The sequence below is a fragment of the Papio anubis genome, chromosome 16 (genome assembly GCF_008728515.1).
Source record: "Papio anubis isolate 15944 chromosome 16, Panubis1.0, whole genome shotgun sequence".
Lineage (NCBI taxonomy): Eukaryota > Metazoa > Chordata > Mammalia > Primates > Cercopithecidae > Papio > Papio anubis.
This window is the reverse complement of record NC_044991.1, coordinates 59878834-59904665: the sequence shown is the minus strand read 5'-3', so window position 1 is coordinate 59904665 and position 25832 is coordinate 59878834. Positions and strand designations below refer to the sequence as shown.

The window sequence follows — 25832 nt, the reverse complement described above, 5'->3', positions numbered from 1 at the left end:
ACTGGAAATGAAAAGGTGATAAGGAGGGACTCTGGACTGAGTCCAGCCAGAATTCCCCAGTTCTTAGAATAGAGGTGGTAGGGTGGCCAGCTAGGCTGCCTGACAATTCCCAGCAGGTCCTGCTCTGCCTGTCACAGCAGACAGACTTGGCCACCTGAAATGGCACCTGCCAATTGGGATTGAAAAATAAAAATCTGGCCAAGCGCAGTGGCTCATGCCTGTAATCCCAGCACTTTGGGAGGCCAAGGCGGGCAGATCACTTGAGGTCAGAAATTGGAGATCATCCTGGATAAAATGGTGAAACCCCATCTCTACTAAAAATACAAAAATTAGCCAGGCGTGGTTGTGAGTGCCTGTAGTCACAGTTACTCAGGAGGCTGAGGCAGGAGAATCACTTGGACCAGGGAGGTGGAGGCTGCAGTGAGCTGATATCACATCACTGCACTCCAGCCTGGGTAATAGACTGCAGCTCAAAAAAAGAAAAGAAAAAAACAGAAAGAAAGAAAAATTCATGTTCACTCTAAAACTTTTATGTCAAAGAAGCATAAAGCCAATTACTGGGTTCAGGAAGGCACCAGATCATCAAGATGGAAGAGAATTCCTTAGGCACTATGTTCATTGTCAAAAATGGCATGAATTTGGTTGTTGCAGAACCTGTGTTCAAATTCTGCATAGAAGAGTTGATGTTTAATCTCGAGTTAGTTGCTGGAATCTTCTCTCATCTCCACAAAGGGGATGATACAGCCCATATCCTGGGAAGGAAGACTGTAACCCACACCTGGGATAGTAACTGTCAGTCTGGTCTCTAAAGGGTTAGGTGACCATAAGCAATAACTGCCTTCCCATTGCCAGACCTCAAAACTTTGAGCCACAAAATCCATCCACAAAAGTGGTGGACTCCCTAGGTCATTAGCAGCTGAGCTGTCCACCCTGCAAACTCTTATCACTCTTGGGCACCTCCAAGAGTGTCACAAGAAAGAACTTAAAAACCACCTGAAAGAAATGGCACATACTGAAAACCTTCTGGCTGGGCACAGTGGCTCATGCTCGAAATCTCAGCACTTTGGGAGGCCAAGGTGGGTGGATCACCTGAAGTCAAGAGTTCGACACCAGCCTGGTCAACATGGTGAAACTTCATCTCTACTAAAAATAGAAAAATCAGCCAGGCATGGTGGTAGGTGCCTGTAATCCCAGCTACTTGGGAGACTGAGGCAGGAGAATCGCTTGAACCCAGGAGGCAGAGGTTGCAGTGAGCTAAGATCACGCCATCTCACTCCAGCCTGAGCAACAGAGCGAGACTCTATCTTAAAAAAAAGAAAAAAAAAAAAAAAAAAGAAAAAGAAAAAAGAAAACTTTCCAACAACAGTCCCAGAGCCTTGCCTATATTTTCTAGTTTCTTTTTTTTTTTTTCCCTCAGCTCACTGCAAGCTCCGCCTCCCAGTTTCCTGGGACTATACAGGCGCCTGCCACCATGCTCGGCTGATTTTTTATGTTTTTAGTAGAGCCAGGATGGTCTTGATCTTCTGACCTCGTGATCCGCCCGCCTTGGCCTCCCAAAGTGCTGGGATTACAGGCATGAGCCACCACGCCTGGCTATATTTTCTAGTTTCAAAACATTTGGTTGCCACTTTCTCTCTTAAAAGCTCCCTTAAGGAGATGGAAGACACTTTTGTTATGCTATGCCAACTGGTGGCTACGAGAGCTTTGGCTCAGGGTGTGACTACTTACAGCTGGGCTTTCTGACCGAGTCCTGGTTTCCCGGAAGAGCTTTGGCATCACTGGGGTGTCAGAGCCATCCCCATCTTCCCCATCGCCATCGCCTGTCAAGTCCTGTATAAGGAAACACGATGAACATGAAGAAGGCCCCAGAGTATCAGCAAGTCAAAGAAACAAGGCAACTGCAATATGCAAGACTGACCGCCTGTGTCTCACAGGGAGACCGGGTCACTTATCACAACACACCACATATGGGTGCAGACACAGGCCAACCACGAGAGATGCCCCGGAAGCAATGCCATGAAACCTGCACCATGCCATCAAGGCTTCCTCGTGCAGGTCTCACACCTCACACCAAAACCCAACATAAGCCAAATACAAACGCTGAAGCAGTGAGCAGCTAGGTCTGGCTGGAGTGCTAAGTACTTGCCTTCCCTCACCAACTATGTGGCTTTGAGTCCATTTCTCTCATTTTAAAATTGGAATAACAGTACTTCCCTCACAGCACAACAAGGTTACATCAAGATTCAAATAATATGCCAAGTGTGGTGGCTCATACCTGTAATCCCAACACTTTGGGAGGCTGGGGCAGACTGAGGTCACCTGAGGTCAGAAGTTTGAGACCAGTCTGGCCAAGATGGTGAAACCCCGTCTCTACTAAGAACACAAAAATTAGGCCGGGCGTATAATCCCAGCACTTTGGGAGGCCGAGACGGGTGGATCACCTGAGGTCAGGAGTTCAAGACCAGCCTGGACAATATAGCGAAACCCTGTCTCCACTAAAGACACAAAAATTAGCAGGGCATGGTGGCGTGTGCCTGTAATTCCAGCTACTCATACTACTCATACTCAGGAGGCTGAGGCAGGAGAATCGCTTAAACCTGGGAGGTGGAGGTTGCAGCGAGTTTTGAGACAGAGTCTCACTGCACTCCAGTGAGACTCTGTCTCAAAACAAAACAAAACAAACAAACAAAAAGAAATGTGTGGCCAAGAGATTTCCCTACTGTTACTGGTAACTAGCTATCAGAAACAAAACAGCAGTGCTGAGCCTCTGATCCTGCAGCTGCCCTAACTCCTCCCAGGGCTTGGATTCCTCACCTTCTCAGTCCCCTCAGTAGGTTGGCCACCACTGAGAATGGAAGCTGAGGGTGAGTTTTCATTGCTCAGGACTTTTTTGACTGACACTGGCTCTGAGCAAAACCAACCCAACTGACAAACTCTACTACGAATAATTAGGAAACAGACGGTGTCAGTAAAGGAAGGAACACAAAACATGATGGGAAAGATCCAATCTTGGAAAAGTAAATGAAGTAGAAAGCTTGATAATGTAGCAAGTCTTAAAAGATATAATTGTTTGAAATTCATTAAAATAAGCTTAGACAAGTTTTTTTCCAGCTTGTAAAAAAATTCCTAGAGCCCACATAATCCTGACATCAAAACTACAGATAGATTTAAAGAAATAAAATCGGCCAGGTGCGGTGGCTCACGCTTGTAATCCCAGCACTTTGGGAGGTAGGGACAGGTGGATCACTTGAGGCCAGGAGTTCGAGACCAACCTGGTCAACATGGTGAAACCCCGTCTCTACTAAAAATAGAAAAAAATTGGCTGGGTATGGTGGTACACTGCCTGTAGTCCCAGCTACTCAGGAGCCTGAGGCAGGGGAATCCCTTGAGCCTGGGAGGCGGGAGGTTGCAGTGAGCAGAGATCATGCCACTGCACTCCAGCCCGGGCAACAGACTGGAGTGCAACAAAAATAAATGAATAAAAAAAAAATCCTATACCCATTTCATTCATGAATACATGAATAAAATCAACTTCAAAATGCACCATGACCAAGTTGGACTCATTCCAGGAATAAAAAGACAGTTTGCTGGCCGGGCGCGGTGGCTCAAGCCTGTAATCCCAGCACTTTGGGAGGCCGAGACGGGCGGATCATGAGGTCAGGAGATCGAGACCATCCTGACTAACACGGTGAAACCCCGTCTCTACTAAAAAATACAAAAAATTAGCCAGGTGAGGTGGCAGGCGCCTGTAGTCCCAGCTACTCGGGAGGCTGAGGCAGGAGAATGGCGTGAACCCAGGAGGCGGAGCTTGCAGTGAGCTGAGATCCGGCCACTGCACTCCAGCCTGGGCAACAGAGCGAGATTCCGTCTTTAAAAAAAAAAAAAAACCGTTTGCTATACAGTAGTCTCCCCTTATCCAGGGAGGATACATTCAAGACCCCCCATGGCTGCCTGACACCTTGGAACATGGAACCCTATATGTGCTGTGTTTTTGTCTATATCTACATACCTAGGATAAAGTTTAATTTATAAATTAGGCACAGATTAACAACTAATAATAAAATAGAGCAATTACAATATACTGTTAATAAAAGCCATATGAATGTGGTTTCTCTCTCGTACTCTATTCAGGGTTTATCTGTCCTTCCACGGTTTATGACCTGGTGTCTTCCTCCTCTGCACTTTTATGAATGTAGGTTATATCAGACATCATCTTCTGGAGGAGTCTGGTTTCACTGCAGCTTTGGATGGTTTCCTTTCTCAATCAACTTCAACTCTTCTGAAAATGTAGCAGCAGCTTTTTCATTGGCAAATGCAGCCTCTCCAGTCATTTTTATAGTTTTCAGTAGAGACCTATTCTTGAATCTATGTAACCATCCCTTACTTGAAGTAAATGGTTTGGTGTCAGGAGATGCCTTGCTATCTATCAGCTCAATGCTTCCTGGCACAAAGCACTGCTGTCAATCAGAACACATTTCTGTTCATGTCTTCCACCTACAAACTTAATGCCTTTCCCATCTTAGCTACACACTTATCACACAACATGGCTCTAACTTTTGCAGTTTGAGGTGCAACAGTAAAACTAGCATGAATTTATCTTTCCTTCTTCATCATTTCACGGCTGGAAGATTTGTTCTTACCACGATCTAACAACTTCAGCATATGACGTCTTTCCTTATTGAGAACTTTCACTTTTTCACTGAAAGGAAACACTTCGTGGCTTCTCTTTGGCATAACTGAATTGCCAGCATCATCACTCCTGCACTTTGGGGCCGTTATTAAGTAAAACAAGCATTACTTGAACACAAGCACTGTGATACTGCCACTGATCTGATCACGGAGATGGCTACTAGTGACTAACGGGCAGGTAGCACCTAAGCATCATGATGTTGGACAAAGACAGGACTGATCCTAGGCAGGACAGAGCAGGACAGTGCGAGATGTCATCATGCTACCAGAATGGCACTCAATTTAAAATGTATAAATTGCTTATTTCTGGGATTTACCATTTAATATTTTCCATTTAATACTTTCCGACGGCAGCTGACTGCAAGCAACTGAAATCGTGGAAAGCAAAATGACAAATAAGAGGGGACTACCATATGAGAGATTTCTCAATGTAACTGATAGTCCAGATTGAAAAAATAATGCCAAATATATGCAGAAAGCATCTAGCTCGACAACCCTCCATGCATTTGCAGATGCCAGTTTTTATGGGCCTCAGGTTGCCCATGTGATGAAAGCCAAAGACAACGTGCCTGAGCCCTGAAAAAGGGAGAGCGGAGACCATACCTGCGTGTAGCTTAGCAGACTGGACACCTCCCTCTTGGAGAGTCGCGAGCTTGATCTTCGGCCTGTAGAGGAAACAGCCAGGAGTCTGTTTTGAGGGGGCAGGCACCAGCCTAGGGAACGGCCTTGCTGATACGGGCTGCTCTCCGTGGCATGGCCTGGGATCTCCCCTACACTATTGTCAGCCACAGGGGTTTGCTCTCAGTCCCTCGGTATCGTTCATCTTCTCCACTGATTTTATTCCTAAGACAACAGAGCCCTGGGCCAGGCACGTGACAGGACCCAAAACAACACTGAAGTTACCAAGAAGGGGAGCCCTCCGATTCCTTCCAGCAGGGTGCTGCCCATCCAGGGACCACTAACTACATTTCCAGGAACAATTCACTGCCTGCCGTGTCAGCCGCTTCTCAAGTGCTCCCATGTCGAGTGTGGCTATTGTGGGGAACAATGCAGAAATAGAACCCTTTCACGCTCGCAGGAAGTTCCATGGGATGGCACAGCTGAGAGGACAATGCAGGGCTTTCCAGCCCAGCTGCGACGGGATCCCAAGTGAGCTGGCTGGAGCTGCTCAGGGCAGGGTGGAAAGGAAGCACACTCCAGACCTCCCCTCCCAACCCCAGCCCAGCTCTGAGTGGGGAGAGGGTCCCACTGCAGAAGAGCTCTCCGAGGGCCCATGCTGTCATGACTGGCGGAGAACAGGGAACCATCAACCCTGTGTCACGCTCAGAGTCCCAGTTGAGATGAGAGTCTCAAAGGGGAGGCCAAGGGCTGCGGGCAGGCGTGAAGGGCTCAGCCCTGCATCCCTCCTTGCTGGAGCTCTCTTCCCTCCCAGGGAATTGTGGTGGAGGTTGTCAGAGACTCTCCCCAAAGCCTCCAGTGGTCTGCAGTGACCGCTCAATGTGTCAGCGCCTGACACCACCCCAGTCCCCACTGCCCAGCCACCTCTGATCTCCGGGGTGCGGATGGCCTCCAGGATCGGGGGCGAGTCGGAGGACTGGTCGCTGCAGGCCCCATTGACGAGGATTGAGTCTTCCCTCCCGCCGGCGTCCTCCTCTCCGTTGAGATGCCTGGTGTCTCCCTTCATGCTTTCCTGTGGGAGAAGCCAGAACGGGTGGGGTGGAAGGGAAGCAGGGACACGAGAGGGGCAGTGTTCCCCCAGACGCCCCGCCATGGGCTCTATGTTCCCAGCCCAAGGCCCCAGGATGCATTCTTAGGGTGATGCTCTTGCCCAAGCACCCCACCCAGGCTGCCCCCCATAGCCTCCCCCTCACCAAGCTCGGAGGCTCAGGACTTGGTTCCATGTGGACAGGTTGTCCCGAAGGCTCAGACGCCAGCACCCAGGACAGAGGCGGGGGCCAGGGCTGGGGTCTTAGGCTCAGACTGCTCTGTGCAATTAGCCAGCCCCTTCAAACAATGCCATTTAGGACCTGCCTGCCCCGGCCTGTCTGCCGCCAGCCTCTGTCCCCTCTGGCCCTGGCCCCCTCTCCCTGCTCAGCCTCTGCAGGGGCTCAGGAAGCCAGTGCATTATTTTCCCTCCTGACCCCTTTGTTTGCTCTCTCCCTTCCCCTCAATCTCCAGGTCCTCTTCCCACCCACCCCCTCCTCCCCCACAGAACCGCTTCTCTCCTCTCCATGGCAGCACAAGCCCCGCCTCACCCCATCCTCCAGGGCCCATTGGTCTGCCGGCCTGTCGCTCACTCCCTTACTCCCTCACCAGCTGGGGCTCAGAGTCCCAAGTTCCCAAGGAGGGAAGGATGAAGGAGGCACAGGCAGAAAGCCTGGGGGGAGTTAACTGGAGGGGGACTCCCCAGATCCGTTGTAGCTTCACCCTCACCTCTGGGACTTGGCCTCCCCACTGCTGCCCCTCCTGGTCAGGTAAATCAGCTAACACATAGGGCCAGGGCCACACTGATGGGTTGGCAGGCTGTGTGACCTCTGGGCTGGCCCATTGCCTGCAACATTGTGGGCACAGATTTTGTTGGATGCAAGAACCTGTATGTATCTCCCTCTAGGGAGACTGGGGAGCTCACCTTCTAGAAAAAGAAAACTGACACACAGACTAGGTTATTCTCCAAGGTCATATAGCCCATCTAAGAGGTGGGGCCAGGATTAGATAGAGAACAAGTAAAAAACTCCAGTGCACAAATGCCATCTGAAACCGAGTTTTCCAAGTCACTTGCCTTTGCTGTTTGTTCCACCTTTGGTTGGCAAAAATATTACAAAAGCCTAGGGACAATATGAGACCTCCAGGCCCCCATCCCTGGGCCACAAACAACTCCAGGTCACTCACACCACACCCTTGTGTCCTGGAACCATGCCTGGGAAAAGCTTCCCCAAAAAGCTGCTGCCCACATGCACGGGGTCTCCCAGCCTCTGGGCTCCATCATGGAGACATACCAGCGCCTGCCAGACAACCCGTGCTAGCCTCGCAGTTTATCTTCTATCCATCTATCCATCCATCCATCGATCCATCCATCTATCTTAGAGACAGGGTCTCACTCAGTCACCCAGGCTGGAGTGCAGTGGCGTGATCACGGCTCCCTGCAGGCTAGAACTCCCAGGGCTTGAGTGATCCTCTGGCTGGGCCCACAGGTGTGTGCCACCACGTGCGGCTAATTTTCTGTAGAAACAGAGCCTGGCTACGTTGCCCAGGCTGGCCTCAAACTCCTGGCCTCATGGGATCCTCCTACCTCGGCATCTCAAACCAGGGTACCTTCTAGAAGCCACATCTTGTATTGCTGGCTCCGAGCTGCACTGGCGCCACTGGCACTGCCCACCAGGGGGCGCCGTGGAGCCCAGTCTGATGTGCCCAGTGGCGGCAGAGGTGCAATTTGTGGTGGGTGCACCTGCCCATTGCATGGGGCAACTGGACCTCTGCTGCTGCCACACAGGCTACAGTACCATCACCTGAGAGCTGGTCGGAATAACTGTTGGAACTGGGAGCTGGCTGGAGAAATCTCAGGCACTAAGCTAGGATGTCCTGAAGCAGGATTTTCTTTCTTTTTTTGAGAAGTCTTCCTCTGTCGCCAGGCTGGAGTGCAGTGGTGCAATCTCGGCTCACTACAACCTCTGTTGAGCGTTCAAGCGATTCTCCTGCCTCAGCCTCCTGAGTAGCTGGGATTACAGGCATGCACCACCACGCCCAGCTAATTTTTGTATTTTTAGTAGAGACGGGGTTTCACCATGTTGGCCAGGATGGTCTCGATCTCTTGTCCTCGTGATCTGCCCACCTCAGCCTCCTAAAGTGCTGGGATTATGGGCATGAGCCACTGCACCCAGCCTGAAGCAGGATTTTCACAAGACATTTTAACACACACAAGTCATGCCTGGGTGATTAATATGCATGTGAAAGCAGCATTGTTCAGATTATAAACATGTGTGCTGAAACACAGCACATAGGCTTTCTATGTCTCACATGATCCAGGATGTGTGCCAGCACATGTCAAGGAATTTCCCCCAACCCCCAAGGACAGGGGATATGCCTGAGTCAGACCAATCAGCTGCTTCTCAGCCCTTTTTCTCCCAAGCCCTGACCCGGAAGAACAGGCTGGCTGACCTATGGCCAGTTCCTACGAGATGAAGCGACCAGAATCCCAGGGAAGCTGCTGGAGTGTCCTTTCAGAATAATCATTACTTTCAAGCATTTCACCTCAGGCCAAACCAGCGAACTAAGTAACCTAGTGGGCCTGGCATAGAGTAGGAGGTGGGGCTCCCTGGTGTACCTGGAGTCTCCAGGAGGGTCCACCACCCCAAAGTGCTCTGGGGGGAAGACACACAGGGTTTGTTTGTGGCCAGGAGCTGGTGGCAAACCAGAGGCCTGGACTAAAGGATGTGACCTCCTTCGCCTTCATCCAGGACCCAGGGTTCTAATGTGTGCTGGGTTTCGCAGGCAACACTGAACCCCAGTCCTCAAACAGCCCCTAACTGGGTCAACAAGAAGCCAGACAGGAGTCTCACCTCCTAGACAGACCCAGGTTGACAATGATTAACCACCCTGGGACTTCCCCCAGGGCCTCAGCAGTGCCAACTAGTCACCAGCCTACCCGACGTGTGGGCAGCACGCCTTCTAAAACCCGTATCTCAACATTCAGGAAAAGTCTCAAGCCCCTAGAACAAGACCTGTGGGTACTGAAGAGAGAGTCCAGGAAGAAAACCCACAATAAATGGCACCAGCTACCTAGGTGCGCCCCAGGAGCAAGCTGAGCACTTAAATATACTTTCTTCTCGTTGCATAATTCAATGTGATTTCATTTAAAATTCCTTCTGTTTTTATCATGACCCTATGTTTGTAGTGAAATTAACTACCCTCATTGCCTTATAGCCACAGCTGTGTAGACGCATACACCAACTTCAGAACCTGCACCCGTGACTAAAAGATGCCCAGCTCAGCCGGACACGGTGGCTCAAGCCTGTAATCCCAGCACTTTGGGAGGCCGAGACAGGCGGATCACGAGGTCAGGAGATAGAGACCATCCTGGCTAACACGGTGAAACCCCGTCTCTACTAAAAAATACAAAAAACTAGCCAGGCGAGGTGGCGGGCGCCTGTAGTCCCAGCTACTCGGGAGGCTGAGGCAGGAGAATGGCGTAAACCCGGGAGGCAGAGCTTGCAGTGAGCTGAGATCTGGCCACTGCACTCCAGCCCTCCAGCCCCGGCGACAGACTCCGTCTCAAAAAAAAAAAAAAAAAAAAGATGCCCAGCTCAGTTCCTCCCCCACCCCGCTTTAGTCTACACGCAGGCCAAGACGATCTAGCCTTGAGGCATGTGCTGCTGTGTTCTCTTAGCCTGGAAGCCCTCCCGACTCCCTACACCTCCTGCTTCCTTTCTCAGACCTCAACACCCACAGCTCAAAATCCAGGAATAAAAGCTTCTCTCCCAGGCCTTTCCTCCCACATACATAAATACATAAGAATCCCCCCTAATAATAAGGTCATCTTTTTTTCAGTGCTTACTATTTGTGAGGCACTGTTTTGGCTTTACCCATCTTAACTCATTTAATCTTTAAATGTGGTGAGTACTGTTATTCCTGTTTTGCAGATGGAGAAACCCGAGACAAAGACTGACATACTACCTCCTTGATCAATATATAGGGAAGGTAAATAACATACAAATTTAACTACATGTTCTTAGAATCAGGACAAGAGAAATTAAATTAGCATCAGGTGTGTACTGGTGGATACGAATCTCCCCCACCTCTTTCTATGTATCTCACTGACTTCATGATTCAAGGCTGGCATTTCCAGATAACATGGCCCCCATCACAAGCCAACTGCTTTATCTAACATGACCTATCCAGAGTGGCGGACATGCTGGATTTAGAACTGCACCATCCCACTCTGCCACTGTAACATCAAGTAGCTAACAGTCCCCAAGGCCCTACTTACTGTAGGCTGAACACTGTCTCTACCACCATGGATTTTTACTTTTTTTCTTTTTTAAGATCAAGTCTTACTCTGTCACCTGGGCTGGAGTGCAGTGGGGTGATCTCCGCTCACTGCAACCTCCACCTCCCCGGTTCAAGCAATTCTTCCACCTCAGCCTCCTGAGTAGCTGGGATTACAGGCTTGCACCACCATGCCTGGCTAATTTTTGTATTTTCAGTAGAGACGGGGTTTCGCCATGTTGGCCAGGCTGGTCTCAAACTCCTGACCTCAGGTGATCCACCCGCCTTACCCTGAGATTACAGGTGTAAGCTGCTGCACCCAGCCTGTCTGCCACCTCTTTTAACCCCCACCCCATCCTGGGGCAGGTCTTATTATCCCCCTGCCTTCAACAGGCTCAGATGAGTTAAGTCACACAGAGAAGTGGCAGTGCCAAATCTCATGCCCAGGCAGTCCAAGGCACGTGCCTGGAACTGCCATAACCGAGACAGACAAGAATTACAGAAGTTATGAACAATGCATCACCCATTCCAGGGATGAAGGGAGCTTCGCGGCTGGGACATGATACACCAGCTGAGAGTTTCCCTTCACAGGAGGTGGCTGCCTAACCTTGTGATGAGAGGTGAACTCTGACCCTTTCCCAGAGGCTGGGGTCCAGCGTGTGATTCGGGGTGGGCAGCAGCACTGGGTGGGCCCACCCACAAGGTTCTCCCCCAGGGGCTTTCCTCATTAGTGCAGCAGGGTGCCTGTGCCCCGACTGAACCAGGTCAGATGTACTCAAATGCAATGTGGCAGACAGAGGGGTAGGTGGCACCCCCAATTAGACTCAAGAGAAGGCTCAGGGACTCGCCCCAACCCAGCAATAATGCTGAGAACTGATGTCACTCATTTCCTCCAGGCTGACACCAGCAGCAGAGCTGTTTCACAGCACTTCGTAAATGTTAATTGCATTAATTAAACCTCACAATGCAGGAAGGGGGATCACTTTGGTATCTGCCCCAACCCCGGGGTGCAGTAAAAAATTAAAAACTAAAATCCTTCATTCAGTGGAGAGTATCAATTTAAAGAAAAAATAAATAAAAATTCCACCTCCACAGCCTATGTTAGAGAAATCTAGGGCCAGGTGTGGTAGCTCAAGCCTGTAATCCCAGCACTTTGGGAGGCTGAGGCGGGTGGATCACCTGAGGTCAGGAGTTCAAGGCCAGCCTGGCCAACATGGTGAAACCCCATCTCTACTAAAAATAAAAAAATTCAGCCGGGCGCGGTGGCTCATGCTTGTAATCCCAGAACTTTGGGAGGCCAAGGCAGGCAGATCACGAGGTCAGGAAACCGAGACCACGGTGAAAACCTGTCTCTACTAAAAATACAAAAAATTGGCCGGGCGCGGTGGCTCAAGCCTGTAATCCCAGCACTTTGGGAGGCCGAGACGGGCGGATCACGAGGTCAGGAGATCGAGACCATCCTGGCTAACACGGTGAAACCCCGTCTCTACTAAAAAATACAAAAAACTAGCCGGGCGAGATGGCGAGCGCCTGCAGTCCCAGCTACTCGGGAGGCTGAGGCCGGAGAATGGCGTAAACCCGGGAGGCGGAGCTTGCAGTGAGCTGAGATCCGGCCACTGCACTCCAGCCTGGGCGACAGAGCGAGACTCCGTCTCAAAAAAAAAAAAAAAAATACAAAAAATTAGCTGGGCGTGATGGCGGGCACCTGTAGTCCCAGCTACTTGGAGAGGCTGAAGAAGGAGAATGGCCTGTAATCCCAGCACTTTGGGAGGCCGAGGCGGGCAGATCACTTGAGGCCAGGAGTTCAAGACCAGCCTGATCAACATGGTGAAACCCCATCTCTACTAAAAACACGCACAAAAAAATTAGCTGGGCATGGTGGCAGGCGCGTGTAATCCCAGCTACTCAGGAGGCTGGGCAGGAGAATCACTTGAACCCGGGAGGCGGAGATTGCAGTGAGCAGGTTGCAGTGAGGTTGAGATCGTGCCACTATACTCCAGCCTGGGCAACAAGGGGGAGACTCCATTTCAAAAAAGAAAAGAAAAAAGCAAAGAAAACAAAAAAGACAAGACAAGACATGGGAGACCCCAAAAAGACGGGAGGATGGGAAGCAGCAAGGGTTGAAAAACCACCTATCAGGTACAACGTTCAGTATTTGGGTAATGGATATACCAGAAGCCCAATCCCCACCAGTAAGTAATATACCCATGCAACAAACAAGCACATGTACTCCTTGAATCTAAAAAAGAAAAAAAAAGGCCAGGTGCGGTGGCTCAGGCCCATAATCCCAGCACTTTGGGAGGCCAAGGCGGGCGGATCACAGGGTCAGGAGATTGAGACCATCCCTGCTAACACAGTGAAACCCCATCTCTACTAAAAATACAAAAAATTAGCTGGGCGTGGTGGCACACACCTGTAGTCCCAGCTACTCGGGAGGCTGAGGCAGGAGAATGGCGTGAACCCGGGAGGCGGAGCTTGCAGTAAGCGAGATCATGCCACTGCACTCCAGCCTGGATGACACAGCGAGACTCCGTCTCAAAAAAAAAAAAAAAGAAAAGAAAAAAAAGACACCATAAAACAATGCGGTAAGTAGGCTGTAAAAGTTAAGCCCAGGGAGGGACACCACACCTAGGTGAAGTAGAGAGCGGGAAGGATCCAGGCAGCACATCCAAAGGAAAGGGGACCAGACACAGGCTGTCCACACCGGTGGCAGCAGAACACGTGACAGAACACAAGGTCCCAGTACTGTGCTTTTGTCTGATAAGGAACTTACCCTAAATTCCAGAAAACATCAGATTTACAGGAAAGCAGTAAAAAAAAAAAAAACACTGTTGGGCACAGTGGCTCATGCCGGTAATCCCACCATTTTAGAAGGTCGAGGCTTGAGCTTGGGCTCAGGAATTGAACGCCAGCCTGGGCAACACAGCAAGACCTCTTCTCTATTAAAATATTTTTTTAAATTAGCTGAATGTGTTGGCATGCCCCTGTCGTCCTAGCTATTGGCCTGTAGTCCCAGCTCCTCAGAAGGTGATGGGGAACGATCACCTAAGCCTCGGAGGTTGAGGGTGCGGTAAGCTATCGTCACGCCATGCACTCTAGGCCCTGTTCTCAAAAAAAAAAAAAAAAAAAAAAACCAATATTTTTCTCAAACCCCAGTTTTATAATCTGTGAAATAAAGTAACCCACCTGATTCACTGGGAAGTTGGTACCAAGGACACCTACATAGGTGACACCTGAAGTCACTTATTCTCAGGTGCCATCTTGCTGCCCACCCCAGCACCACCCCACAAGGCCAATCAAGAAGTATCCACCCCATCACCCTCCACAATTCGGGATGCATTTGGGGAATTGCTCAATGCCTCTAGGTCATGAGTACATGTACCATTGTCATCCTACAGTAGAAGCTGGGCCCTTGGCAGAGTAAGCAGAATTATCAGAAGAGTGTGTCCATACAAAAAAATTAACCAGGCGTAGTGGCACACACCTATAGTCCCAGTTACTCGGGAGGCTGAGGCAGGAGAATCGCTTGAACCCGGGAAGCGGAGGTCGCAGTGAGTCACTGCTCTCCAGCCTGGGCAACAGTACAGGCTCCGTCTCAAAAAAAAAAAAGTGTGTGTCCAAACAGGGAAAAACCAGACAAGTGGCTATCTGCAGGCTGTTCATGACACCAAAATACACTCAGATGTTTGTCAGTGCATTGGAATAAAATCATGTCATTACCTTTTAGATAAGTAACAGGAAAAAAAAAACCTGGGACCATAAAGATCTGAAAAGATATGACAGTAACTTTAGAGTCTAAACTTTTTGCCCTTTATACAAAAAACACAAGCACCCAGCCCCTTCCCCTATATCCACTTCGAGAACCCCTTGAAGGGTGTGGCAGCCCCAGGGAGTGGTCAATGGTAATTCAGAGAATGAGGGGCAGCATAGGAGCAGAATCCTAGGCACTGCCATGCCCAATTCCTGTGGCTACCTACCCCTTGGCAAAATCAGAGCCTAGGACCCTCTGTCCCCTCCCAAGAGGGCAAAGGAGGTCAATGTTCTGGAAAGAGACCCCCTCAACCTTGGCCCGTCCCTCACAGTGGGCTGCACCTGTGGCTTCAACTAAGAACGTCTTAAATCTCGAGTCTACATATCTACACAGTATTTAGTCATCTTAAGCCTAAACACCTACACAGCAGGGATACTGGTTCAGTCTTTGGGATAGTAATCTTGACTGTGTCATCTAAAATGCCTAACATCTATATCCTGCTACACAGGATTCTACTGCTCAGAAACCACCCAGTTCAAAGCTCTCGCGAAGGCCTCTGTGCAAGGGGGTCGCTGCAGTACTGTTTGTCACAGCAAACACTGCAATCAAATCACAGTCAAGAGGACTGGTTAACTAAATTACCTACTTCCACAATAGGGGGCAAAGAGTGCAGTACTTATTGTTAGACAAAGTTATGTAAAGTGAAAACAAAAAACCTGCATAATACAATATCAATTATTAATGTTTAAGCCATTTACCTCTGGCATTTCTTCTCTAACTCTAAAAATTCATACTCAGAAGGAAGGTTTGGGGTAACTACCTTAAGCCCATGTAACTTTTTTCTTTTTTGAGACAGTTTCGCTCTTGTTTCCCAGGCTGGAGTGCAATGGTGCAATCTCGACTCACTGTAACCTCCACCTCCTGGGTTCAAGCGATTCTCCTGCCTCAGCCTCCATAGTAGCTGGGATTACAGGAATGAGCCACCATACCTGGTTAATTTTGCATTTTTAGTAGAGACCGGGTTTCTCCATGTTAGTCAGGCTGGTCTTGAATTCCCGACCTCAGGTGATCCGCCCGCCTCAGCCTCCCAAAGTGCTGGGATTACAGGCATGAGCCACCACGCCCGGCAAGCCTATGTAACTTTTATAATCAGAAAACACGTAACTCGCCTAAGAAACACTTATTTGAATTAGTCCATTCAGGTTTCATCAACATAATTATTTGATTATTTGTATATGGTATGAGGTAGGGACCTAATTATTTTTGCCCACAAGTAGAGCCAGACACCCATGAATACATCCCAACTCTACCTCTTATTTGAACTTCCAATATATATGTAGTATGTTTGGAGGCTCAGTTCTCTGTTTGGTATTTATCCTTTGCCATTCTTTTTTTTCTTTTTTTTTTTTGAGATGGAGTCTTGTTCTGTTGCCCAGGCTGGAGTGCAATGGCATGACCTCGGGTCACTGCAACCTCCACCTCCTGGGTTCAAGCGATTCTCCTGCCTCAGCTTCCTTGGGATTACAGGTGCATGCCACCACGCCCAGCTAATTTTTATATTTTTAGTAGAGATGGGGTTTCACCACGCTGGCCAGGCTGGTCTTGAACTCCCGACCTCAGGCAATCCGCCCACCTCAGCCTCCCAAAGTGCGGGGATTACAAGTGTGAGCCACTGCTCTAGGCCATTGCTACTATTTTTAATCACTACAACTGCTAGAGCAAGCCTGCAAGCCTTATTGAAAAGTTCATTTTCTCCCTTTAGTTTGTGGTCTCTCATTTCCTGTTCTCTTCTGCTCTCTAGATTTCTTTAAGGGAGCTTAGTTCTTCTACCCACAGATAAAGGCACAGCATTTTTAGTTGTTTCAACATGGACAGACTTTCAAATAAATTATTTCTATCATAACCAGAAAATAAGTCCTTGTACATTATGCATTGAAAAGATAAAAATCACAACACAAAGAAAAGCTAGGCATGTTATATTCATATCAAAAAAAAAAAGATGCCAGGGACAGTGGCTTATGCCTGTAATCCCAGCAATGTCGGAAGCCCAGGCAGGAGGATGGCTTGAGCCCAGGAGTTCAAGATCAGCCTAGGCAACAAAGTGAGACCCCAACACTACAAAAAAAAAAAAAAAATTTAGGCTGGGCACAGTGGTTCATGCCTGTAATCCCAGCACTTTGGGGGGCCTAGGTGGGCGGATCACCTGAAGTCAGGAGTTCAAAACCCCCGTCTCCACTAAAAATACAAAATTAGCGGGGCGTGGTGGCACATGCCTGTAATCCCAGCTACTTGGGAGGCTGAGGTAGGAACATCACTTGAACCCAGGAGGCGGAGGTTGCAGTGAGCCAAGATTGCACCATTGCACTCCAGCCTGAGCAACGAAGAGCGAAACTCCGTCTCAAAAAAAAAAAAAAAAAAAAATTTAAGGCCAAGTACGGTGTCTCAAGCCTGTAATTCCAGCACTTTGTGAGGCCGAGGTGGGCAGATCGTTTGAGATCAGGAGTTCGAGACCAGCCTGGCCAACGTGGTGAAACTCCATCTCTATTAAAATAAAAAATACAAAAACTAGGCCGGGCGTGGTGGCTTACGCCTATAATCCCATCACTTTGGGAGACCGAGGTGGGCAAATCGCCTGAGGTCGGGAGTTGAAGACCAGCCTGATCGACATGGAGAAACCCCGTCTCTACTAAAAAAAAAAAAAAAAAAAATTAGCCGGGCATGGTGGCACATGCCTGTAATCCCAGCTACTTGGGAGACTGAGGCAGGAGAATCACTTGAACCTGGGAGGCGGAGGTTGCAGTAAGCTGAGATCACGCCATTGCACTTCAGCCTGGGCAGCAAGAGCGAAAAACTGTCTCAGAAGAAAAAAGAAAAAAAAAAAAATCACAAAAAACTAGCCTGATGAGGTGGCGGGTACCTGTAATTCCAGCTACGCAGGAGGCTGATGCAGAAAAATCGTTTGAACCCAGGAGTTGGAGGTTGCAGTGAGCTGAGATCACACCATTGCACTCTAGCCTGAGTGACAAAGCAAGACTGTCTCAAAAAAAAAATTTTTTTTTAATTAACTAGGTATAGTGGTGCACAAGTGCCTGTAGTTGAAGCTACTGGGAAGTGAGGGCTGTGGTGGGAGGACCACTGGAGCATTGGAGGTGAGGTTACAGTGAGCTGTGACTGCAGTACTGAACTCCAGAGACCCTGCCTCAAAAAAATTTTTTAAAAGTAAGAAATAACTGCTAGTACATGTCACAACACAAATAAGTCTCAAATATCTCACACTAAGTAAAACAACCCAGACTCAAAGGGCTATATAATGCATGGCTCCCGCTTGAATCCAGGAGGCGGAAGTTGCAGTGTGCCAGATCATGCCACTGTACTCCAGCCTGGGCGACAGTGAGATGCTATCTCAAAAATAATAATAATAATAATGTATGATTCCATTTATATGACATTCTGGAAAAAGCAGTACTGCAAGGACAGAAAACAAATCTCAAAAAGGAAAAAAGAAATATCAAAATTAAGGCCTACAGATAAGGGAACTGCATATATACAAATGGCTTTAAAAGAAGCCCATGATCTAACATAAAAACCACTTTTCAAAAACTGTCCACAATTACCTCGTGGGGGCTCAGATCTGCCCGCCTCAACAGTCAAGAAGCAGGCCTGCAAAACAGTCAGCTGCACCCACAGAAAGCACCAGAGCGTCTTAACCCAGCACATCTTGTGTGTCCTGCCAGTTCTGTGGACTCAGTCGGGTGCCGGCAGAAGTTTTGGAAAATAAATCTGCAAGAGTGTTTTAACACAGTTCTACTCCTTGCTAGTTGTGTGGTCATAGTAACAGTCATATTTAGTACTGAGCAGTTCCCCTAATTCAGCATCCTGCTTACAGCTCAGCATGTAACATCCTAGGGCAACATGAGGACACAGATGAGGTTTGCAAATTCACCCAAAGACTTGGGAAAGCCAGTGCCTAAGCTTGAGGCTCTTCCTCAAGTGCCATCGTCAGGTTAGGGCTTCCTTACCCATGGTGCCGAACAACTCCCAGAGTCAGAGAAAATGGCTTGCCTGGAATATAATGAACACTTAAGTCTTCATCACAACCACCTTTTCACAAAAGAGGGGGTGCCTGTAGCTGGCTCAGTGGGACCCTAGTTAGTGCCTCCCCATTCCCATCTCCAGAGCCTCCTGTATCCATTCAGATATGAGTTCTACTAGGCTTCAGGAAGCCTGATAGTAATTAGGAATCAAAGGCAGACAAGGGACCAGGCACGGTGGCTCACACCTATAATCCCAGCACTTGGGGATTACACTTGAGCCTAGGAATTTGAGACCAGCCTGGGCAACACAGCAAGAGACTCTCCATAAAAAATCACTTTAAAATTAGCCGGGCACAGTGGCTCACACCTGTAATCCCAGCACTTTGAGAGGCCGAGGTGGGTGGATCACCTGAGGTGGGGAATTCGAGACCAGCCTGACCAACATGGAGAAACACCATCTCTACTAAAAAAAACAAAATTAGCCAGGAATGGTGGTGCATGCCTGTAATCCCAGCTACTCAGGAGGCTGAGGCAGGAGAATCACTTGAACCTGGCAGGCGGGGGTTGCGGTGAGCTGAGATCCCGCCATTGCACTCTAGCCTGGACAACAAGAGCGAAACTCCATCTCCAAAAAAAAAAAAAAAAAATTAAAATTAGCCAAGCCTGGTGGCTCTCACCTATAGCTACTCAGGAGGTGACTGAGGTGGGAGGATGGCTCGACCCAGGAGTTCAAGGCTGCAGTGAGCTGTGATCGTACCACTGCACTCCAGCCTAAGCAACACAGTGAGCCATGTTGCCATGCTGCCAGGGCCCATCACTGTACTGGCTACAGGGAACACCCTACAAACGCATCAGTACTTCTGCAGGAGAGTTAGACCCTTGACTCCCAAATCCCCTCCCTCAGCCTACTGCTCCGGAGACAACCACTCTTCTTCAGCCACACAGGCTGAGGCTCTGGACAAGAACACAAGACAGCTGGGTGCAGAGGCTCACACCTGTAGTCCCAGCACTTTGGGAGACCGAGGCAGGATTGCTTGAGCCCAGGGGTTTGAGACCAGCTGGGGCAACATAGTGAGACTTTAATGTTTCTACAAAAAAATTTTAAAATTAGATGAGCATGGGCTGGGTGCCGTGGCTCATGCCTGTAATCCCAGCACTTTGGGAGGCCAAGGCGGGTGGATAACGAGGTCAGGAGATTGAGACCATCCTGGCTACGGTGAAACCCTATCTCTACTAAAAACACAAAAAGTTAGCTGGGCATGGTGGCGGGGGCCTGTAGTCCCAGCTACTCAGTAGGCTGAGGCAGGAGAATGGCGTGAACCCAGGAGGTGGAGCTTGCAGTGAGCTGAGATCGTGACACTGTACTCCAGCCTGGGCAACAGACTCTGTCTCAAAAAAAAAAAAAAAAAAATTAGATGGGCATGGAGGCACGTGGATAAGGTCCCAGCTACTCAGGAGACTGAAGTGGGAGGATCCTGGAATAAGCCCAGGGGTTCAAGGCTGCAGTGAGCTATGATCGCACCACTGCACTCCAGCCTGGGTGACAATGCGAGAATTGTCTCAAAAGAAATAATTTTAAAAAAAAAAACAAAACAAAACAAGAGGTTACAGACTGGGACAAGTGGAGGAACAGATGCCAGACTGAGACCTCGCCAGTCCCCTGGCCCTGTAGCCAGACCTCCAGGGCAAGGTACTGGAAAACGGAGTATCCCTTAATATTGGAGGGAACTCAAGGGAACACTAAACCCTGCAATATTCTCAGGCAGATAAATGATGTTGTAGCCACAAAACAAGACAAAGACACCATTAAAAATTGAATTTGGGCCAGGCACGGTGGCTCACGCCTATAATCCCAGCTCTATGGGAGGGAGGCTGAGGTGGGCAGATCACCTGAGGTCAGGAGTTCGAGACCAGCCTGACCAACATGGAGAAACCCCGTCTCTACTAAAAAAAATAAAAAGTTAGCCAGGCGTGGTGGCGCACGCCTATAGTCCCAGCTACTTGGGAGGCTGATGCAGGAGTATCACTTGAACCCGGCAGGTGGAAGTTGCAGTGAGCCAAGATCACGCCATTGCACTCCAGCCTGGGTGACAAGAGTGAAACTCCATCTCAAAAAATAAAAATAATAAAATAAAAATTGAATTTGGGTGTGTTGGCTCATGTCTATAATCCCAGCACTTTGGGAGGCTGAGGAGGATAGATTGCCTGAGCCCAGGAGACTAGCTTGGGCAATGAGGTGAAACCCCATCTTTACAAAACATACAAAAATTGGCCAGGCATGGTGGCACATGCCTGTAGTCCCAGCTACTTGGGAGGTTGAGGCATAAGAATTGCTTGAACCCAGGAGACAGAGGTTGCAGTGAGCCGAAATCGTGCCACTGTGCTCCAGCCTGGGCAACAGAGCAAGTCTGTCTCAAAATATAAATAAGTAAATAAAAAATAAACTAGAGCAGAGGTCATACCTGTACTATTTTGTTTGAAAGAATTAAAATATCTGAGTGAAAAGTGACTTAGAGGCCATATATGGTAGCTCACACATGTAATCCCAAGCCTTCGGAAGGCTGAGACAGAAGGATCCTACAACACAGGCTTTCAAGGCTAGCCTTGGCAACATAGCGAGACCACGTCCTTATAAAAAAAAAAAAAAAGTAAGCATATCTATATATATGTGTGTGTGTGTGTGTGTGTGTATATATATATATATACACACACAGACAAAATTTTTTTTTTGCTTTTTTTTTTTTTTTGAGACAGGGTCTTGCTCTGTCACCCAGGCTGGAGAACAGTGGCAGGATCTCGGCTCACTGCAACCTCCGCCTCCTAGGTTCAAGCAATTCTCGTGCCTCAGCCTCCGAGTAGCAAGGATTACAGGCATGCACAACCACGCCTGGCTACTTTTTGTATTTTTTGTAGAGTCACAGTTTCACCATGTTGGCCAGGCTGGTCTTGAACTCCTGGCCTTAAGTGATCCGCCAGCCTCAGTCTCCCAGTGTGCTGGGATTATGGGTGTGAGGCACCACACCCAGCCTAAATATATATATATATATTTTAAAAGCATGGCTGGGCCCAGTGGCTCACGCTTGTAATCTACGTGGCGACCATCCTGGTGAACACAGTGAAACCCTGTGTCAAAAAAAACAAAAACAAAAACAAAAAACCTGTGTCTACTTAAAATACAAAAAAATTAGCCAGGCGTGGTGGCAGGCACCTGTAGTCCCAGGACTCGGGAGGCTGAGGCAGGAGAATGGCGTGCAACCGGGGGGTGGAGCTTGCAGTAAGTGGAGTTCGTGCCACTGCACTCCAGTCTGGGCGACAGAGTAAGACTCGTATCAAAAAAAAAAAATTTAAAAATGTAAATAAGTAAATAAATAAAAAGCAGCCGGGTGTAACAGCTCACACCTGTAATCCCAACATTTTGGGAAGCCGAGAAGGGTGAATCATTTGAGGTCAGGAGTTTGAGACCAGCCTTGCCTACATGATGAAACCGCATTTCAACTGAAAATACAAAAACTAGCCAGGCGTGGTGGTGTGCGCCTGTAATCCCAGCTACTCGGAAGATTGAGGCAGGAGAATGGCTTGAACCCAGGAGGCGGAGGTTGCAGTGGGCCAAGATCATAACACTGCACTCCAGCCTGGGTGGCAACGTGAGACTGGCTCAAAAAAAAAAAAAGAGCGAAAGAAAATGCTCACCACCAAGATGTAATCTTCCTGTATCTTCCAGAGCCTCAGTTCTATCACCTGTAAAAGGGTCCCAGTGAGAATATGAGCCCCCCAACAAAAGGGGAGATATGTCTGCTCAGTCTCTGTTTACAAAGAGAGTGGCCTGCACATGAAATGAATTCCACACTTCACCAGTCCTGGTCCACCATGAAACTGGAAATCATTCTGAAAATTCATGATTTAAAAGAAAAAAACTCCACTCAATTAGTAGTATGTGCCTGAGCTAAGGACTGGTGCTTGGGGGAGACAGCACAACCTTATACTTCTGAAAAGTTTCACATTTAGCTGAAACTGGAAAAGGCGTCTGAGTCTGGAGGTGAGGCAGCTGGCATGACTTGGTCTAGAAAAAGGAATCCCAAGGTAAGTTTTCCCTTTAGAACTCGCCCAAGCCCCCACTGGAAGCAGGTCCATGGGGCTGCAATAATGAGGGACGACAGGCGCCTCTGGATCACAGGCCCCACGTGGCTGGAGGAAGGGAAGGAAGCAGCCTCCCCAACCCCACCTCCCTTGCTCCTCCCTTAGACCCCTGCAGCTCCCAGATACCGTCTTCCCCTCCCCCCATCCTCTGCAAGGGGTGGGGGTTATGTCTACGACTTTAAGAGCAGGATGCCACTGGCCCCAGCCCTTGTCCCTTTGTCTCAGCACTCTCCACCCCAATGGCAAAAGGTAAAGGATCTCACTTAGTTCTGCAATTACACCTTTGCAGTAGGCCCCCATGCTTGGCCGGGAGGGCTTTAAAAACGGCCCCAACCCATAAAACAAAACCAAGACTCTGTTCAAAAGGGAACAAAGGCGGTTCTTCCTGCCAACTCCTTAATCGTGGACAATGATTGGGAAAAGCTTCCAGAGTTGAGAAAGAAATTGACCACCTTCGTGAAGGCAGGAAAAGGAGAGGCTGGCAGGGGTGCCTCCCTCCATCCCCAAATCTCAGGAATGGCCACCCTAAAACGAGAGGCTATTGGTTATTAAGTACAGACATCAACACTCATGTGCTGACCCTACACAGGCACTATCCCACTGTGTCTTTACCCAGGCCCAATGTGGTAGAGGCTATTACACATAAACATCTGAGGAAGATCAAGGGCTGAAGAGGTTAATTCACGCATAAGACTGGTTTCATCCTTACACAACCCTATCAGTAGGACTGTTGCTAATTCAGATGTAATAGTGAAGGCACGGAGAGCAATGAACTTGGTGAGACTGGGTTTAAACACATGCTGAAGAACTACGACTTATGCTTCCCTAGGGAAGGAAGCTTGCTTAGCCTGTGTGCTAGCTAGTGATTCCAACAATGGCAAACATGTATTGAGTGCTTACTGTATACCAACCCTATAAACTAAGTACCATCATCTCAACTCTGGAAAAATCAAGTCCGCACCTGGCGTTTCCAAGGTGGGTTAACAAGAAGCCCCAGCAGGCCTGGTAGAGGAGATAATAGCTGTCTCCCAAAAACTGCCACCCATCCGCCAAAACCCACCGCATCCAGAACTCAGGAGGCAGCTCAAAGTTCATACTCTGTCCTTAATTCCCTTTAAACACTTCCCAGCTTCGGGGGAGGGTGGAAACACGGGGGCCCAGCGAGCCTCTCTTCTAGACCAGGGAGAAAAAGGGAGCAGGGAAGGCTGGAGGCGCGGGCAAGAACTAGGCTCAGAACTCCATCCACAGGTGAGATCCTCCAGCGAGGAGCCTGGGCACAAGGGCAGCGCAGTCTTACAGCTTGTTAGGTCTTTCTCTGCTTCCACTTGCTCCCCGATAAAGTAGGGCTCAATAACCCCTCCCCATGCAACCACGAGTCGGGAAGCTTATCTTCCAGGAGCTTGTGCTAGAGGTTTTGTGGCCTCAGTGTGCGAGTCTGGGAAGTGGGGCCAGCCGCACCCAGGAGATAGGCTAAGAATGGAATGTAAGACCCCAGGGTAGGCGGAGTGGCCGGGGCAGGGAGGTGCCGTCCCTCCGGCCGGCTCCTTCCGAGCCAGATGTGCACAGCAGGGAGAGGGCGCCCCGCTGCGCCCCGCGCTTGGTGGCTCAGGTCGGGAGCACCCCGGGAGGTCGCCCTCTGCCTCCATCCCCTACACGCGCGCACGCCCCAGCCCGCCCGAGTCTAAGCCCACACTCAAGAGTTCTTTCCTAAAGTTGGGGTCGGGGGAAGGGACAGCGCCTCGCCTGAAGCCCCACATCCCAGTTGCAAGGGGCGGACGCCCACCTGCATGGCAGAAACCCCTCCTCACCTCCTCCGCCCCTTAACTTATCACAAGGCCGAGGCCAAGTGAGTACACCCCCTGCCCATGAGCAAAGCCCCTGTTCATGCTCTCGACGGACACCTCCTCCCCCTCGAGTCTGGACCCCGGGAAGCCAGCGTGTCCCCCTCCCTGAAAGCAAGCTTCTCTCCTCTTCGGGCTCCTGGAGGCAGCAGACGCGTCCCTTCCTCTCGTATCTCCGGTCCCGTCAGATGTATGTCCCCCGCGTCCCACCCGCGGACCCCGTTCCACCCCAAGCAGGGTCCGTGGGCGTTTCCTCACCCCGCCAACCCAGCCCGGCGGGAGCCCCTCCTCGGGAGGTCCTGGAGAGGTTCTCTCCCCGGCAGCTTAGGAAGCCCCTCGCCGTCCCCTCCCCTAGCAGCCCTCGAAGCCGGCGGCTGCCGAGCCTCCCCGGGGCCCCGGGGCGCTCACCTGCCGCAGGGCTGGCTCGGGCGCGGCTGGGCGGCGGAGCCGCGGGTCGGGGCTGGCTGGCGGGAGGCCGGCGGGCGGCCGTGCAGGGCGCTGGGCTCGCGAATCTCCGGCGCCGATCGCCGAGCTAGGTTTACTTGGGCCACTTAACCCCAGCGCTGCCGGCCGGGCGCGGCCGCCCGCTCGCCCGACCGCCAGGTAGCCGGTCCCGTCCGTCGGGGGGCGCTCGGAGCGTCCACGCGGGCTGCGGCCGCGGAGCCGGGAGCGGCTGCTGCGAGGAAGCGACGCGGGCCGGACGGGGCAGCGAGAGTGGGTGGGGAGGGGGCGGTGCCGACTCCCCTTGTAGCCCCGGCCCGGCCCTCGCCCCGCCCCCGCCCGGGGGCGCCCCCGCCGCAGCCACTCAGATCCCGGCCCGGGCGCGGGGGGACCGGGGGGGCGGGGACGAGGGAAATTTGAAATCGCTCGGAGCCTCCCCTCCGCCCCTCTCTGCGGGCTCCGCCCCCTGGCCCCCTGCCCCCGCCAACCCCGGGCCAGTAAAATCACCCTGGGGGACCCTAAGCGGGAGGGGTGGGGTCAGACGTCCAAAACCAGACTCCTTCTGGAGCCTCTTTTCCCGGGCTCCCTTCAACCCGAACGGAGACACACACAGGCCTGGAGGCGGGGGCTCAGAGAGGGCAGGGCCCCCACTTAGTCACACAGCACCAGAGCATCCGCTTTAACCCCCACCTCCAGCCGCAGTGCCACCGGGGCGCCGCGGTGCCCCTGCCTGTCATCCTGCTTTGGACCCTCTGCCTCGCCCTTCCTCCCTTCCTTCCACCCAGCCCGGCCTTTGTCAGCCATCTTGAAGGGAGAGGAGGACAGGGGAGGGGAAAGAAGACCAGCGGATCTCTGGCTACCTGGGTTCCAGACCCTGCAGGCATGGACAGACTGAGGGAGAAGCAGCCTTCAGCAGTTCTCCCCACCTCTGCCCTGAGATGACCGTTGAACCACTGG

General features: G+C 50.4%; 1 protein-coding gene across 9 annotated transcripts in view; it reads right to left on the bottom strand.

Moving 5' to 3' along the window:
• The window catches only part of DNMT3B (DNA methyltransferase 3 beta), a 48294-nt gene extending 23146 nt beyond the window's left edge, over nucleotides 1-25148 (bottom strand). For 6 of the 9 annotated variants that reach the window (XM_017944883.3, XM_021921140.2, XM_017944884.3 and 3 more), the window contains exons 1-3: nucleotides 6232-6512; nucleotides 5293-5354; nucleotides 1729-1830 (exon numbers count right to left, since the gene is read on the bottom strand). In XM_017944883.3, coding sequence (XP_017800372.2) covers nucleotides 1729-1830; nucleotides 5293-5354; nucleotides 6232-6460 — 393 coding nt within the window. In that variant the 5' untranslated portion in view covers nucleotides 6461-6512. Of the gene's footprint in view, nucleotides 1-1728; nucleotides 1831-5292; nucleotides 5355-6231; nucleotides 6513-24842 lie in introns of those variants that run through there. The other 3 variants (XM_003904868.4, XM_003904870.4, XM_003904871.4) reach the window with 1 other exon arrangement.
• Between the last annotated feature and the right edge of the window lie 684 nt (nucleotides 25149-25832).